General features: G+C 46.2%; 2 protein-coding genes and 1 pseudogene across 3 annotated transcripts in view; 2 read left to right on the top strand and 1 right to left on the bottom strand.

The window, feature by feature from the left end:
• The window catches only part of CORO1A (coronin 1A), a 79,250-nt gene that overhangs the window by 53,753 nt on the left and 7,192 nt on the right, over positions 1-18,305 (bottom strand). The window lies entirely within an intron of this gene.
• On the top strand, positions 644-3,686 carry LOC309354992 (T-complex protein 1 subunit eta pseudogene; annotated as a pseudogene). The gene has a single exon. The product of its transcript is annotated as a T-complex protein 1 subunit eta pseudogene (transcript).
• On the top strand, positions 7,351-14,174 carry YPEL3 (yippee like 3). The gene is made up of 5 exons (XM_081885375.1): positions 7,351-7,566; positions 11,722-11,948; positions 13,216-13,259; positions 13,892-14,000; positions 14,083-14,174. Exons 2-5 carry the CDS (start codon positions 11,832-11,834, stop codon positions 14,170-14,172), a joined length of 360 nt encoding a protein of 119 aa, XP_081741501.1. The 5' UTR covers positions 7,351-7,566; positions 11,722-11,831; the 3' UTR covers positions 14,173-14,174.

Raw genomic sequence — 18,305 nt, 5'->3', positions numbered from 1 at the left:
TTGCTACAGCTCTGTTGCAGAAGCCTGAAAACCTTAATCTGTATATTGCGCTTCTAGTCTTTCTTGATTATAGCAACAAGATCCCCAAAGAAGAAGAAATGGGGGAGGGGCCGTTAGCAACCTGGCTGCCGCAAAGATGATGCCTATGCCTGTTATCTTGCTGAAGGAAGGCACAGAGACTTCTCATTGGATCCCTCAGCTTGGGAGTAACATCAATGCCTGCCAAGTCATTGCAGAGGCCAGCCAGACCTCTCGGCCCTCGGGGCATGGACAAGCTCATTGATGATGACAGAGGCAAAGCAATAATAATAATAATATTTTATTTACGGTATATCCCGCCCTCCCCAGCCAAAGCCAGGCTCAGAGCGACTAACAACAGTAAAATAATACCACATTCTAAAATCATTTCATTATAAAATCAGTTCAAATTAATGGCAACCATTGGGCTAGAGTTCTGTGAGGATTGCCAAAGGAGGGGGGTCAGACTGTGCCTTGGCCAAAGGCCTGGTGGAACAGCTCTGTCTTGCAGGCCCTGCGGAAAGATGTCAAGTCCCTAGTCTCTTGTGACAGAGCGTTCCACCAGATTGGAGCCGCAGCCAAAAAAGCCCTGGCTCTGGTTGAGGCCAGCCTAACCTCCCTGTGGCCTGGGACCTCCAATATGTTTTTGTTTGAAGACAGTAAGGTCCTCTGTGCAACATACCAGGAGAGGTGGTCCCTTAGGTACGAGGGTCCTAGGCCATATAGGGCTTTAAAGGTTAAAACCATTTCTAATGATGGCGCCACCATCCTGAAGTTTCTCGATGTGGTACACCCTGCTGCATAGACACTTGTGGACACTGCCAATTCATGGGATGCCGAGGTTGGCGATGGCACCACTTCAGTTACACTTCTAGCTGCTGAATTCCGAAAGCAAATCAAGCCCTATGTGGAAGAAGGGCTGCACCCCCAGATCATCATTGCTGCCTTCCATACTGCAACCCAGCTGGCAGCGAATAAGATCAAGAAGATTGACGTTAAGATCAAGAAGACCGACCGAGAGGCGCTGCAGAGCCTGCTGAAGAAGTGCGCAAGCACAGCCTTGAGCTCAAAGCCGATTTCCCACCAGAAATAGTTATTTGCCAAGATGATGGTGAATGCCATCATGATGCTGGATGAGCTGCTGCAGATCAAAATGATTGGGATCAAGAAGGTGCAGGGAAGAGCCCTTGGTGGATTCCCAACCGGTGGCAGGAGTTGCCTTCAAGAAGACCTTCTCTTATGCTGGCTTTGAGAAGTATGAGCCCAAGAATTATGAGTCCCCCAAGATCGCTCTGCTCAAGATTGAGCTGGAGCTCAAGGTGGAGAAGGACAATGCTGAAGTCAGAGTCCACACTGTGCAGGATTACCAGGCCATCGTGGACGCTGAGTGGAACGTCTTGTACGATGAGCTTGATAAGCTCCACAAGTCAGGGGCCAAAGTCATCCTCTCCAAGCTTCTGACTGGTGGCATGGTTACCCAGTACTTTGCTGACCGGGACATGTTCTGTGCTGGCCGAGTGCCTGAAGAAGATCTCAAGAGGACCATGATGGCCTGTAGTGGATCTATCCAGACCAGTGTAAATTCCCTGACCGATTATTTTCTTGGGCATTGCAACCTCTTTGAGGAGACAGGTACAACTTCTTCACAGACTCCCCAAAGGCTAAGACCTGCATGATAATCCTGCATGGAGGATGGAGCAGTTCATGGAGGAGACAGCGTGTCCTCTCCACGATGCCATCATGATTGGTAGGAGAGCAATCAATAATGACTCTGTTGTCGCTGGTGCTGGAGCTATAGAGACGGAGATCTCCAAGTACCTCTGAGACTATTCCAGGACCATTCCTGGAAACTACCAACAACTCTCCCAAACTTCTTCCCCAGTCCATGGCAAAACACAAACTAGAATTCCACCTCCCCACCCCGCAAAAACCCTGAATAATATGCCACACAAAGAAGCACAAGTGAAGTCAGCCATCTGCAAGAATGTGTAACTATTTTAATGCAGGACTTCAAATTCTTCTCCAATATTGTGTATGGAGAAAGATTTAGGAAAAGCTAGCGAAATGAATGAGATTTTCCCCTATTACTGATGTTGTGAGAGACAAGGCAGGAATTAGATGCTTTGGGCAATAAATAGATGGGTCTGGCAGAGCTCAGGGAGCTTACGCTATTTTCTTTCCTAAGACAAGCTTTCGTTTTCCTCTGTGCTTTTTGGTGTCAGCAGAGGCTGAGCGGAGCTGAGAGGCAAGCCAACATGTTTTCCCAGGTGGGTGTGTTGCTTGTTGCCACCAGTCCCCACCCTCACTGGGCACATTCCTGGCACTACCGACAAGCAGCAAGTGACAATACAAGTTTCTATCTGTGGCTTCTGCTTTGCATTTGCTGATACTGAACTGCTGATATGTACACAGTAAGGAGGTTTGAGGTTGGTTTCCAATCAACACATGTACATAAGCAGCTTGAGTAAGGAACTTAAGTTCACACATCCTTGTTTCACGCAATGAGCTTTTAAACCATCCCGACTCACACATCTGCCACCAGAAGCCCAGGGAGCATTCAGCTGTCCAAGCTAAAACTACTTTTTGTACTCAAGCATGATGTCCTCGTGCCAATACACCAGCGAGCCGAGAGAGTCAGTATTTTGCTATACCGGGGAATTTCGGTGTGTGCAATTAAAGTGGATTAAAGGGCTCTGTAAAGCAACAAATCCACTTTAAAATGAACACTTTCTGTAGCTATTAAGGTGACAGGGAAATGCACTGACAAGTGTGTCATGAATGAATGGCTTATAAGATGATGTATAAATGCTTGCAAGCAAATAAAGATGAATGCCCTATAAGCAGATGATCGGGAGGAGTCATACACACTATGACTGGAGAGGTTTTCACACCCCAAATTATGGGAATGCATGATGTGTGGGGCTGCCTTTGAAGAATGTTCAGAAGCTGCAATTGGTACAAAAATACAGTGGCTTGATTGCTACCTGGAACCAGGCAAACAGGGCCAGCCCGCAGCAGACAGGTTACTGGCTGATGTTCTATATAGATCACATACAACCCCTGTTTTTAAACAGCTGTATTGGTTGCCAAGTTTATTTCTAGCCCAGTCAAATCAGGGCTTGTCCACACTTCCTCTTGTCCTGCGCTCAGAAAGCACGGGTCCAAGTGGTTTTGCCTTTGCTCTTCCTCCTTCCCCTGCAAAACTTGCTCTTTAGTGATGAATTGGAAAAAACAGCAATTCGAGGAAAACCTGATTGCCATTTGCTCCCCGGGAAAGCAACAGGAGAAAATGGAAGCGTAGGTTTAAATACCTAAATGACTTAGGCCCCAAATGTCTGAAAAACTGCCTCCTTTCCTACAGATGCTCTTGGGTATTAAGATCAACAGAGGGAGTCCTCTTGGTAGTTTCACCACACTCAGGGGCTCAGGGGTAGGGGTTCGAGAGAGACCATTATCTGTGGCAGCTCCTAGGTTGTGGGGTTCCCTCCCCACAGAGGTACGTGTGAAGGCACGCCGTTGCCCTGGCCTTTGACACCTGAGATATAAATTTTCAGTAACCAATGAAATGTGATTTGAAGCTTTGGAATGTGATTTGAAGCTTTTTAGTCCAAAAGCGTACAAAAGATGGGCTTCACAGCCCACTTATTCTTTTGCTAGGTACACTCTTGCTGCAAACCACTCTTACTGCCAAGCAGAACATGGCGCCTGACTCAGTTATTTTCCTGTGTTTTCTCTTCACTTGGTCCTCTGCTTCCCCACTTGTTGCTTCAAAAGTTCTTTTTGGGTACCGTCAATTATTTTAATTGACTTACTTCTTCTTGCATGTATGTTGGTTCAGTCATGGTTAGAATTAATTAGCTAATTCTCTCAACCCAAATAAATGTGTACATTTTGTTCCCCATCTGCCATAACAGATATGCATTATTTCCTGAGTTTCCCCCCATGTTAAATGTATACATTTTGATTCACTGTATGTATCTTCAATAAGCAGCCTCAGGTTAAGGCCCATGTGATAAATCTGCCAAGACACTCTGTTGCCAATGTCCAAAGAGCCTGATTCACAAGACTCTTAAGAGTGTGTGCATGAGAAACCTGTGTTTAGCTTGCTAACGATAAGGGGCTGGAACCAGGAACCAATTTCAACCTCATCTCTGGTCTACTACTTCCTGCAAGTTCATCCACCCATCCTACATGTCACACTTCCTTGCTCTCTCATGCCCCAACACTCTTATATGATCTTTAAAGTCAGAAAGAGATAGTAAAAACCAATCGCCACAGGCGTGATACAGCATTTAATCCTGCAAAGATTCATAATTAAGGAAAGTTAAATGACTGTGTTAAGAACACTTACTAATGCTAAAACAGAAGTGGACTGAAATCACCTTAGCAAAGGTGGAGTTAGGACCAGTCAGATAAGACTCAATCCATGCTGAAATGCCTTCTCCCAGACATGACACAGGAATACGACTGCCTTAATTTCATATCTAGCCAAAGCCACCATTTCCTGCCTCCTGCTCTGAACTGAGTCAACCTCAGTGCTCGGATTCTATAGTGGTCCAGGGCTGAAGTCAACTTAGCCATTTGAACTGGAAGCCCCAAGACCTAGTCCCAGACGTTCAGGGCTCAGCTACTGCAAGAAAGTGGCAATACAGTTTGGGATCCATTAACAGGTTGCATGTTTCAGTGCTGAACCCCAACCTTTTAAAAACAGGTTTCTCTAGCTGAGCCCTAATTCCGATTAACTCAGTCCTAAAGGCTGGGTTGCCCCACATCTACCACTATCATTATTCACTATTACCTTACACATCCCTGCCCTTAATCCACTGGACAATGCTGTTTCTTTAGATACTCCTCCTCTGCCATCCTGAATTCTTCAGGGATGCTTTGTTGCCCTGAGAAGTTAATGCATAAGAAGTGGCCAATGCACACAAACATAAACAGTCCAAGAAAGAGAGAAAGAACAACAAAGGCACCCTCTGCTATGAATGGTTGTGGGAGACAAGATTCTGTGGCTGTGCTGCTGCCACAGAATTGTTGCCTAATTTCAGAGTCATGGTAGAGAGACTCTTGGGGCTGAAGAAAATCCAGTGGTCACCTGTTCCAATCCCTGGGCTCTAATACAGTACAGTGGTACCTTGGGTTACAGACGCTTCAGGTTACAGATGCTTCAGGTTACAGACTCCGCTAACCCAGAAATAATACCTCAGGTTAAGAACTTTGCTTCAGGATGAGAACAGAAATCGTGCTCCGGTGGCACGGCAGCAGTGGGAGGCCCCATTAGCTAAAGTGGTACCTCAGGTTAAGATCAGTTTCAGGTTAGGAACGGACCTCCAGAACAAATTAAGTTCTTAACCTGGGGTACCACTGTATCTTCAGCAAATCAGTCCCATTATAGATCAAGTCACATAATCCTAACTAGAACATGCCACAAGAAGTAACAAGAAAAGTATAAGATAGCCCGTGTAAAGCTGCCTTTCTTATCTAGTCCTTCCTCCAAGGAGCTCAGGATAGGGTGCTTGATTCCCACCTCACAACAACCCTGTGAGGTAGGATAGGGCTGAGAGATAGGGCTTGGGCCCCATGTTTGCAAAGTGTGCTTTATGGCTCAGTAGGATTTGAACATAGGTCTCTCCAACATTAGTCACCACCTCAGAGTAAATACTTGCTGCAGGAAACTTCAGCCATGCAAATTAAACAGTACAAGAGAAGGCAAAATAAAAACGTTGGAGAATGACGCTGGAGAGCCACAACCAGACCAGAGCAGACAACTGGGTTGCACAGATGAATGGTCTCGCTCAGTACAGGACAGCTCTATATGCTCAAACTTATGCTTGGACGGCAATATGACAAAGCCACCATCCTCTGTCCACTGCCATTATCTGACTAAGTGGGTTCTCCTTCGCCTACAGAAGGTCTTGCCCTAAGAAACAAGCTAGGCTTCAAGGTGCCCAAGGATTCTCAAGCCTTTTTTTTTTTTTTGCTGCCACAGATTAACAACAAAACTACGACATCAATGAGAAGCTGGAAAGCAACGTAATCAGAATTTTGACACTGCGGAATTTGGGCCTCAGCAAATCCTGAGAAGGAGAAGTTCATCGCACAAACTAATTGTTCCTCTTGTTGGAATCCCCCCCCCCCCCGTAAATTACACACACTCAGGGGTGCATATAAACTTCCCCATGGCAGTAGTTACTTCATGCACCTGACAAAGAGGACTGTGCCTCATCAGAGCATATGCCACAATAAATATATTTATGTATTCAAGCAGTTTATATATAACTTGACTACAGTAGTCTCTAGGCGGTTTACAAAGATACAATACAAAAATTAAAGATCAGTTCAAACCATTATGTCAAACTTCAATTAAAATGCTTGCTGCAATGGAAAAAGTACTCAGTATGCGCTGGAAGAAGGACAATAGGAAAGTTTATTAACTTATTAAGGCGATACAAGAAGGCACAAGCTGTTTTTGCTGCAACAGACTTAACATGGCTACCTCTCTCTTGCAGAAGACATTTGTGCCTATTTGCAAAAGCGTGTTGAGGACTTTAGAAGCACAACAGATTCAAGCTCCACTCAGCCACAAATTCTGCTGGGTTATACTGTGTGTCAGCAGAGCCACTAGCTCTTGTTGTGAGTGTATAAAGCTGCACCTTATACCAAATGAGCAATTGTACTTTATTCCGGTTTAATTTCACCTTCTTGTGTACAGGGTTACTCCCTTTGTGTAATACCCATTCAGCCTGGTATTGTCTTCTCTAACTGGCAATGACTCTTTGGGGTCTCAGAAAGCAGAGATACTTCCCATCGTTTGCAGACTGATCCTTTTTTTATACTGGAGATGCCAGGGACTAAGCCTGGAATGTTCCAGACGCGAAGCTGTCTGTCTATGACTGGACAATGGCCAGTTCCCATTCCCCCTCCTCCTGAGAAATCCACACTGAAAAGTCTATTACTAGTATTAAATACCATATCCATATATATGCTGTGATGTTTTATCTGTGCCAAGAGGCAACTTTCCAAAAAACAAAAACACACAGCTGCCTGACAGCCACTTCCTGATCTGAAACCTTCTAAGCTCCTGTTCCCCGCGACGAGGGAAAAGCACTCTGCACAGGCTCAGGGGCACTCCCTGTTACCAAAGCCCCACGCAGAGCAAGCCCCGCCCCGCCCCCAGCATACGTGCCAGATTATGTGCTTTCTTTACTCACTTCCCCGCCCCTTCTAAAAGTTCTGCAGTTCATTTGCATACTCTCCCCTCATTGGCTGAGCAGAAAGAGGAAGGAGCATAGGGGGAAAGCCCGCAGAGAGGAGGAGGGAGAGGGAAAAAAGGGGAGGAGACACCTTTGTTTCTCGGCTTTGGTTTGTAAACAAGAGGAAGTCTAGACTTCCAGCTGGAGCTTTTTCTGGGGGGCCACAGGTCTCTCTGTGGGGTGTCTCCCCCCACCCAAAATCTGCACCAACACCCTCGCCCTGACCTAGACGGGCCTCGGGGAAGCCAAGGGGCTCCATCGAAGACGGGCTTCTTCGGCATTTCTCTTCTGCCAGGTGAGATTGGTGGAGGGTGGCTGACGAAGTGGGCTCTCCTCCTTGGAAGCAAAATGCCACAATAAATCTTCTAGTCCTTAAGGTGCCAAGAATCCCGGGTTTGCGGGCGCCGGGGAGTGTTTACCTCTAATGGGAAATCGGGCTTTAGGGTGAGTGACTGCAGTGGGAGATTGTAAGCACCTAACCGCGGTGCAATAATCCGACCGATACAAATAGGTTTGGTGAATAACAAGGGATGGAAGACATTCCAGCCGGTAATTAATTATTTTGCTCCTCCTTGCAGCAGGCACCTGTAATATGTTTCCCCGCATTGTTTTAGTAATGCCTGCCTGCACTTTGACCCACTACATAAATGATCTAGAATATGTTACGAACAAAAGGGGGCATTTTTCCTAATGTGAAAGTATGCCCCCTGCTTGTACTGGATTTCAAAAGAGCTGTTACATACTTTTAAAAAAGCCTCTACTGGGAAGGAAACGCTATACTGTATAGACAAAGGCTCTTATTTTTCAAGATCTTCCCATTCAGGATAAAATGGCACCCTTTATGTCTTGAGCGGTCTGTGTTGTTGTCGGCCCCTAGAATACACTGCCAGTGCAATATTGATTAGAGGCACGGTGCCAAATGGAATCCTGTCTATGAGAACATGTAATTCTCTGTATTTCCTAGGAGCCAGGATGATGAGCTAGAGCTAAATAAAGGAAATTTCCATTTTTTCCAGCTTGAAATTTTGATAACTGACACATTTTCAATTTGAATAGATCCCCCCTCATCACTACTTAGCCTTGAGATCAAATTTGACATCTTTCATATTGAGGGACATAAAGGTATGATACAGAGAGAGAGAGAGAGAAGATTCTGCCCATCACATTTTTATTTTATCATACTATATTCATATTTTATACTGTATTCATATTTCCATCATTACAAGTAATGGAAAAACATTTTGGCTGATTGGGTCAAATAGGGAAGTTTACCTAAAACTGGCAAACTTAGCAACAGTTGCCTACTTCTAACCTACTGAATGAAAATCGCATTATTTTCATTTGTCAGAGAATCCAACTAGAAATTTCACTTAATGAGTATTCAGGCCTTATGTTTATAAACTGTTATCAGACACCCCACTCTTTCCGCCTTCCCTCCTTTTGCATGCACATTACATGTTTTGTATTAAATGGGTAAGGATATTATTAAATGTATATTTTGTACATTGGTAATATTTTGTAACAGATTTTTTTTTTGCCGGGGGGAGACCTAGGCAGCAATCCTATACCCAGAAGTAAGCCCCACTGAACTTAATGTGGCTTCCTCCAAGTAAACAGGCACAGAACTGCATTGTAATATCTAACTTGGTTTACCCTCTCAGTCATGGCCCCTCCCTCTTTCCCGAGAGGCTCCTCCCCAGTATTCTGTTAACCCCTCCCTCCCTTCTTCTTCAACCACATACTGTATAACACATTTTCGCAAGAAACAGATAGCTTAAATATTGTATCCTACCCACATTCATGTCTTACTTTTCATTACTATAGAAAATATGAATGCAAGGTTTAAGGCCAAGCCCAAATTTAATGTGGAAGCTGCCATCTTTGCCCTAAAAAGGAAGAGACCAAGGTCAAGACAGGCCCTGGGATTGAATATATACCTATTTATAAGGCTTCCATATTAAAGCACCTTAAGAAACTCCTCCTTTCCATTGTACCACGTTTGCATGTAGTGGTCCATTGTTTTCTGCCATGTGAAAGAAAGTCCCCATTGTCTGATGAGGTCAATGTGTAAAGTGCATTATTATGGAAAGTGAACTCTTGTTCATATCCTGAGCGCCTTTGATCATCAAAGTGGAACCTAGATTACTTTATTATCATTTGTATCTAGCAGATGGTCAACCACACATTTATCTGCTAAATAAAATGCCTACTTGTTAGCTAGCATTTTTCACTGCCCATGGGGCAATGCTTTATTTTGCACAGAAGAGGAACTAAATCACAGACTGCCCCTTTACCAACCATATGCTCTCCAGTAATGAGATAAACCTTTTTGTTTAATATTTCTCTACAGTTTGAGGAAAATTTTCACAGATAATTGGGGGGGGGGCTACTGAGATTGTATCCCAGATGTAAAATAAAACCCCTTTCTTTTACCTCCCTCTTTTCATTCCTTTCTGTTTTGCCTCTACCACCTCATCTCTCTTTACCATTTCCTCTTCCAGTTGTTTGATCTCTGCGCACACACCTTGTTCCTCTGAGCCACTATTGTAGCACATTTTTCTCCTCTTTTACCCCACCCCTAAACAAGGAAAAACACAGAAAGTCTACTTGTACAGGAGGTGGAGACCAGAGCAATACAGTAGTTTGCAATAAGAGCAAAGAGGGGATGGAAAATCTGGAGGGTGCCGGGTCTTTTGCATCATAGAGTGACCCTAAATGTTGCTTCCCTTCCAAAAAAACCCCCCAACCTTCTCAATTCAAGTCCCAGTATTATTTGTTTGCAAAGATGTGGAGCTACCGCCTCCATTTTCCCCAGCTCAGCATTCCCTTGCCTGGTTTGTTTCCTTTCAAGGAACCACCTCTCTTTCCCTCCCCCATACCATGTTCCAGACTCCCCCCCTCCCTGCCCCAGCTACTTCCCTTTGCAAAGCAAGCATCCCTCCCTCCCTTGCAAAGGGCTCTTCCTTTGCCTTCCTTCCCACTCCATTCCTCCCCTGCACCATTCCCTTAAGGCACTTTATTTCTGCTGGCCTCCCCTCTCCCCGTCTGGTCCTTCCACCCCATTTATCCGCAGGCTGCTTTGTTTCTATATCTCCTTCTTCCACATTCCAGCTGGAATTTTCTGTTTTCTCTGCCCTCTGGTTCTGCACCCATCTGCCTCTTCTACACCATTCCTCCATACTGCACTTAAGCATGCTTATCTGTGGCTTCCATCCTTTGGGTTTGCATTTTTTTTTTTTTTTGCAGCCCTTCTCCCCCGCCCTGTCTGCCCTGCCTCCTCACTGTCTGCATTCCTTAACAGCAATTCCTGTAGGTCCCTTAAACACTCATCCACCGCCTGCATCATACCCACCTCTCTCTCCCACCATCTTTTCACATCTGCACATTTTCTAGCATCCTTTGATCAGGTCCCAACCCCACCCCCAACAATGATTCCTTTTGTACGTTTTCGCCTCCTCGTGCATCTACCATTATTTCATACCCACCTCCCAAGATTTTCATAAAATTAATCATTTCAAGTCCAGTCTGCTTGGGGAGACATAAAGCAACCGACCAGAGTAGGTGGTAAAGGTAAAGGGACCCCTGACCATTAGGTCCAGTCGTGACCAACTCTGGGGTTGCGGCGCTCATCTCGCTTTATTGGCCGAGGGAGCCGGCCTACAGCTTCCGGGTCATGTGGCCAGCATGACTAAGCCGCTTCTGGCGAACCAGAGCAGCGCACGGAAACGCCGTTTACCTTCCCGCCGGAGCGGTACCTATTTATCTACTTGCACTTTGACGTGCTTTCGAACTGCTAGGTGGGCAGGAGCAGGGACCGAGCAACGGGAGTTCACCCCGTCGCGGGGATCCGAACCGCTGACCTTCTGATCGGCAAGCCCTAGGCTCTGTGGTTTAACCCACAGCGCCACCCGACATCTCTAAAACAGGGACTTCGGTACACACAACCAAAGGGAAAGTGGAACACGTAGAGAGGTGGTGAATTTGTTTCAATTCTTTGACAATGTGCCAGAAACTCCCAGATCTCTTGGTGAAGGGTGGTAGGAATGAAGAGAAAGGAAAGCCAGGAATTCCTGAGTCCTGGCAGTCGCACCCATGGTTCCAGAGATTTTAGAAAGGCCACAAACTGAAGGCTCTTTGGAGAGGCACTGCTTGGAAGAGCTAGGACACCTGGGTTCTATTCCTGGTAATGCAGCTTCATCACGAGATGATCAGAGTTGACCTACATCCTGGGGTTAATTACAGGCTGAGCCTCCAGGAAGCTGCCTAGGGAGGGAAAGCACGTGGTACTGTTTTTGTTTAGACACCAGACCGGTTAGGCAGAACTTGGCTGGCTCCCAGGGCTAAGAAGAAGCAGGACCCGGGCATCCTGACTTCCCTGCTGTTTCTCCCCTCCACTCACCAGCCTGTCCATACCTTGGTAACCCTTTTCTCGTTGCTCCTTCTCTTTTAGGGCTTTCAGGGGGCTTCCTCCCGCCACCGCCCACACAGCTTTCCCTCTAGGGACTATCTGGTTCTTCACAACTCTCCTGAAGCTTCTCCCACTTGTGTGACCCCACCACAATGGTGAGGCTGTCCAAACCCAAAACTTTCCAAGCCTATCTGGACAACTGTCACCGACGCTACAGCTGCGTGCATTGCCGGGCACACCTGGCCAACCACGACGATCTCATCTCCAAGGTGAAAAGGGGGAGTGGGATGGTCCCTGGCACACTGCTATAGCGGGGGGGGGGGCAGCTCTCAGCACCAGAGGGGTTGTTTTCCCTCCATCAATTGGCTTTCTACACTTGATCTTAGCCAAAAGGAGGAGGAAGGAAGAAGAGATAGCATAAAAGTTGGGGGGAACGGGTCAGGAAACTAAAGGGAGTCCTACTCTGATTTGCTGATATTAGCCCCATCTCAATAATCAGACAGCGATCATGTATCTAGCATTTTTAGTGTGCCTTTACGATCTTTTATCTTTGCTTGTCCTCACAGCAACACTATGGGGGGGTCACTTGACAACAAAATCAAGAAACCGGGTAAAAACACATTAGCACAAGGAAGCATTCACATTTTGCAGTTGTCCAGGACAGTGTGGATTTCCCAAGGCCATGTGCAGACTGTGGCAGGCACAGGATTTGAACTCTGATCCCTTGGATTGAATATTTTACCTACTGCCGCAGCTCCAGCATAAGAAATCTCAGTTGAAACCCACAGCACTGAATGCTCCACCCCTTCCACTGCTTAGAGCCCTGGAACTGGGCCAGGTTATTCTGGGGAAATCACCAAGGCTCACCTCCCAAGTGGGCCAGGCTATAGGCCTAGAAGCTTTTCCTTGGTGAGCAATTTATAAATGCTCAGTAAAGAAGGGGAGCGATTAGAACACTTGCCAGTTGCAAGATCATATCCTAGGGAGCTACAGTTAACAAACAGGGACTATTTTAGACTTCCCCGGTGCTCAAAAGGAGAGGGCCGCTGATCAGAAGTGGAGAATGAAGGCAGAGAATGGGGAGAATTTAGGTGGGCAGCTTAGGGGGAGGTATTGTCTTTCCTGAGCCTAACATTCAACTGCCATCTCCACCCTCCTGTGCTTGAGATACTGCAAGGTCAACAAGTTTGAACTGCTGGCTGATTAATCATTACACAGAATCCAGTGTGGAGAGTTGGGGTGTGACTGAAAACGAGCCAGAGAACAAATAAGGAAATGCAGAAGGGAGCTGAGAAACCAGGGCTGAGGCTAAGGACCATCAGTTGAGGAGGGGGGGGGGAGAGAGAGGTATGCAGCTGGAACAGAAGTCTGCTAGTTAGGACTGCTAACACCACACGAAGTCTGTTTATCTTTAAGGTGCCACGGGACTCCTTTTGTGTTTGCTGTCATTTGTTTGCCGTAACTAACACCGTGTCTATCCCTCTGGATATGGTCTCTTTTTTTTAACCTGTTTTTTTGTGTCTCTTGTCATTACAGTCTTTCCAAGGAAGCCAAGGTCGGGCATATTTATTCAACTCTGTGTGAGTATCACAGGAGGGGAGCAGCAGACTTAAGGCATAAAACTATAAAAGACAGCTACATACAAGGTTGAAGCAGCCAGCAACAACCAACCATAAACCTTTATGTGGTCTTAAAAGTGGCTGGGGAAACCCAGCCAGATGGGCAGGGTATAAATAAATTATTATTATTATTATTATTATTATTATTATTATTATTATTTTAAAATGTTAGGTCTACAAGCTTGTGCCCTCAGGTGTGATGCTTTTCAGTGGAAGAGTGTCCTTTTCCTTGTCTGGGGAGCATTTCCTCGTTCCCACTTATAGCTTGAAAAGCTGCAGCCCAGAGACAGGTTTATGAGTGTTCTCTCATTTCGCCATACATAGCGTGGGCTTGTTCACTGGAAGCGCCTCAGAAGCACAGGGCACAAGGGATAATGGGGATAATACACTCACTTCCCCAACTCTTAAGGTCAGGAAGGCGGCTGGGTTTATTCCCGTGCTCATCAGAGGGGGCGGTTTGTGGCAAGCAGAACTGTGGGCCTTGGCCAATACCTGCCTAGATTGAGGCCCGTCACTGATCTAAAGACAAGGTGAAACTCAGACTAGGAAAGCATCAGGGACTCCAACACCCTCTCTCTTTCCCCCCCTTGCAGGGTAAATGTTGGATGTGGCCCAGCAGAGGAACGGGTGCTGTTGACAGGCCTGCATGCCGTGGCGGACATCTACTGCGAGAACTGCAAGACCACGCTTGGATGGAAATATGTGAGTCTCCCTTGGCATCCCCCACTCTCTGCTCACACGCTGCCTTAGAGGAAGCTCACGCTTTCGTTCTCTCGTTCTGCAGGAGCAAGCCTTCGAGACAAGCCAGAAGTACAAGGAGGGCAAGTACATCATTGAACTCAACCACATGATCAAGGATAACGGCTGGGATTGAAAGAAACAAACAGAAACAAAACGGAACAAACGCTGCCACCTTTGGACAGCTACATATGTAAGGGGTGGAGCGCCAGAAATGACAATTTCCACAAGACTTGCCTCTGCCTTCCTAACCAAGGGGCTGCCATCCAAACCACCTTCAGGTGCACGGAAGCTGTGAAGGAAGCAGCGCTTCCGCCAGGAGGACATACTCGGGGCTCGGATATGTCGCCATCGTGTGGCAAGAAGTGGCAGCACACCAGGAGACACCTAGGCCAGGGGCAGTGTGCAAGAAGGGGTTTGGGGTGGGGTGGGGTTTGTTGTACAGAGGGAGTCTGCATTAAATCACACAGGCGGGGGGTGGGGATGTACAGTGGGGCAGGGAAGGGGTGGGTTGTACAGTATTTGTGAGTTTGTGCAAGTATGTATTATATAAATAAAAGCATTGAAGTGATACCGTTTTTTTCCCTACAGTGGGGGGCGGTGTAGACTGCATTGTCTGCCTAGAAAGGGATGTACTGACGACTCCAATCTTGAGTAATCGTGGCCTTGTTTGTCCCTCGTTATTTATTTGTTTCTGGCATTTCTAACCACCCCACCTTTTTCTAAAGGCCATATTCTTGGCAGGTTCCATATGCCAAGAGCCAACAAGGGCAGCAGCAAAACAACAAATACATTACATGTAAGTGTTAGTGACTACTCCATTAGCCACACCTCCGTGTAAATTGCATCACTTCCAAAGGTCCCAGTGAGAGAGACAATGAGCTTTGAACAAAGGGAGGTTCTGAGAAAACAGGCAGTCACGCACCCAGCATACTGTAAGGCAGATTTCCATATTTCCCAAGGTATCCTTCCCAGGGATGGGAGAGGAGTCTTCATTAGTTTACACAGCCTTTAAGACAGCAGTAGTTCCTGCACAAACCACAGAGAGAGAAAGAGAGAAATCCGTTTCAAAGGTCCAAAAGCAATGAGTCTCCTTCCTTGGTGAAGAATAGGAAAACTCGGGTGCAAACTATGGTTTGCTCATCCTGCCCATTTTATCTGGGAGACTAGCTCACCTATCACAGACAATTCATTTTGCAGGTTTCCTTCTGCACTAGGATGGCGTTCACCACATCTCTTGACAACAACCAAACCTACAGCATAATTTCAAAGAAGGTGGATTTTCCAAGTCCCAGACAATTCAGCAGCTGAAGAATAAGACGACCAGGAAGGAACTGAGGGGGAGATCAGCTAGCGAAGTTCCCCATCTCTTCTCTGGTTATGAAGCAAGAGGATTTAGCAACTTCTCCTTCCCATCATGCCCCCAAAGCTACAAATTATATGCATAAGTGCTTGCATCTTCAAAGACGCCTACTGACCCACTTCAACCACAATTCCTTTGTCCTAAACGGCACTGCTCAATAGCTCCCTCTGCTGCCCAGTGACAGAATTAGACCGCCAATTTTGGATTAACTCACATATAGTATCTGGCAATATGTAACTCTTATTGGAGCGGTTCTTGCAAACAGCAAACTTCGATTAAAATACTTGCACCACACTATGCGGCATGTTCTTTTGACCCCCTAATATGAATTAGTTGCCACATCATACCTTTCTCTTGCCACAATGACTCAGAGGACAAAAGGATTGCTTTCCTATTTTATTTAAGTATCTATGAATTTAAGTTTTTAAAACTTAAGAACCAGCTCACTGGCCCAGAACAAAACCTATTCAGCCCAGTGTCCTGTCTCCCAACAGTGACTATCGTGATGCTGCACCAGGTTTCCTCCCAGCATCCTCTCGTCAGCAATATACAGCCTTTGAATAAAATCATGGAACTGCAGAGTTGGAAGGGACACCAAATGTCATCTAGTCCAACCCGCTGCAATACATGAAACATGCACACAGCTGTGCCTTGGTGGGCTCAGGCCACCAGCTTCTGGCGCCACAGGTCTGGGAGTTCCATTTTAGAGAGCAAAAGATTTCCAGTTTCCCCTGACCCCCCAACAGCTGTGTATCTATAGAGAGGCTGCTGTCATCACCCTCCTGGATTCAACTGCCATTGGCACAGGGCAGGTGTGACTGCTATCCTAGCCCAAACAGACGGCTAGAACGACAGGCATTCAGGGTTGGGAGGCAAAGATAGAATTCTGGATGGGATTCAAGCGTGGATATATTTTTTCCCCTCCCCCACCCCCAATAATCAGAAAGCTGTAATGGAATCTGCTTCACTTCATAGAAATCCTCAAAGCATATTAGTATCAGGAGCAACTACAAATAAACTGAGTTTTACTGATCCGGAGACAGCTGAGATGAACCCTTGAACACTTATTCCATGCTTAACAGGGACGGAGGGGCCTTGGCAGGAATTGTGGGGAGCTTGTCTGCTGACATTGCCATCTCCCATAGTAACTACCTACAGCAAGAGTCTTACATACTCTTTGTTGTTTAGTTGTTTAGTCATGTCCGACTCTTCGTGACCCCATGGACCAGAGCACACCAGGCACGCCTGTCTTCCACTGCCTCCCACAGTTTGGTCAGACTCATGTTTGTAGCTTCGAGAACACTGTCCAAACTCTACCTTTGCTTAATATCTTCTTCTTTGGCGATCACTCGTAGCCGAGTAAGGTTGTCTTCCATAAACACGGATTTTAACAACGAGTCCGTAAGTGACTGTAGAGGCCAGTTCTGGACCCATGTCCTTCCACAGTGGGGACATTGGTTCCTGGGTGGGAGTTGATCACGGTGTGGATTTGCCAAGCGTGCCTTCCTCTTAGCACGTTTCTCCCTTGTGTTCTGAGTTTGAGTGTCTTCAAAGTCCATGACACCTTTGGTAAAGGCTGTTCTCCACCTGGAGCGCTCACAGGCCAGTGTTTCCCAGTTGTCAGTGTTTATACTACTTTTTTGAGATTTGCCTTGAGACAGTCTTTAAACCTCTTTTGTTGACCACCAGCATTACGCTTTCCATTTTTAAGTTCGGAATAGAGTAGTTGCTTTGGAAGATGATAGTCAGGCATCCACACAAGATGACCAGTCCAACAAAGTTGATGTTGAAAAATCATTGCTTCAACACTGGCGATCTTTGCTTAATCCAGTACACTGATATTAGTTCGCTTGTCTTCCCAAGTGATGTGTATTAATCTTCACTTAATATAACGAGAAGTGACACGGCCAGTCTCATTCCTCCATCCCTTTAACCCCCACCCTCCAAGAATGCCAAAGGCAGTGGGCAGGATTCAGGGAGAGGGAAGGTTGCTTAGGCAGGAAGAGGATGCAAATTCTCTATTTTCATTGGGCATTTCCTTAAAGCAGCAGAAGAGGGCGCTCAAATCCCACACACAGTATTGGCATCATTACAGTACTGCCCTGTTGCTGCCCATCAGAAAAAGTTGGGGCATGGTGCTTTTACCCCAATATCTCTTGGCACAACTCGAAAGCTCACACAGTGGCATACCAAGCAAGTTATTCTTAAAGCAGGGTTGTTAAGAAAGTAATTTTAAAAACACCAACAACACCAACAACACTTTGGGCCCCTCTGTGTTGTTTATACGTTCATGTGGTTTCAAGTACACACATGTTTCAGTAAAAACAAATGCACACAATGGCTATGCCCTAGAACAGCTGGTCATGGAACTGACCAAAGAAGCAGCAACCCTGGGCTTCATCTTATGTGGGCCATGAAGTGTCGGTCCTAGTGCAAGATTATAGAATCGCTGAGTTGGAAGCGACCCTGAGGATCATCTAATCCAGCCTTTCTCGACCTGTGGGTGCCCAGATGTTGTTGAACTACAACTCCCATCACCCCTAGCTAGCAAGGCCGGAGCTCAGGGATGATGGGAGTTGTAGTTCAACAACATCTGGGGACCCACAGGTTGAGAACCGCGGAATCCAACCCCCTGCAAATGCAGGAAAATGCAGCTGTGCCTTACGGGGATTGAACCTGCAACCTTGGCATTATCAGCACCATGCTCTAACCAACTGAGCTATCCAGCTTTTATTTCTGAAGTAACTGGAAACGGCAAGGATAATGCTATCAAATGTGACTTATATTTAAGTGAACTGCCAGGAAAGTCCAACAGTCATGTTTCATGTCAAAAGAGGAAACCTCTCCAGAAATTAGGGGAATGGTAGGAACGAAGTTAAGGGGTTTAAATCTCTCCAGAACGCTTG

This window comes from Podarcis melisellensis (assembly GCF_964234715.1).
Source record: "Podarcis melisellensis genome assembly, chromosome: 13".
Classification (NCBI taxonomy): domain Eukaryota; kingdom Metazoa; phylum Chordata; class Lepidosauria; order Squamata; family Lacertidae; genus Podarcis; species Podarcis melisellensis.
Note: the sequence above shows the minus strand (reverse complement) of the source record. Positions and strands in the feature narration are given on the sequence as shown.

Excerpts from the sequence above, each read along its gene's own strand:
- YPEL3 (XM_081885375.1), top strand. The coding sequence starts at position 11,832 with ATGGTGAGGCTGTCCAAACCCAAAACTTTCCAAGCCTATCTGGACAAC. Across the intron at positions 11,949-13,215 it reads ACGACGATCTCATCTCCAAG|TCTTTCCAAGGAAGCCAAGG; the intron begins GTGAAAAGGGGG and ends TTGTCATTACAG. Across the intron at positions 14,001-14,082 it reads CCACGCTTGGATGGAAATAT|GAGCAAGCCTTCGAGACAAG; the intron begins GTGAGTCTCCCT and ends CTCGTTCTGCAG.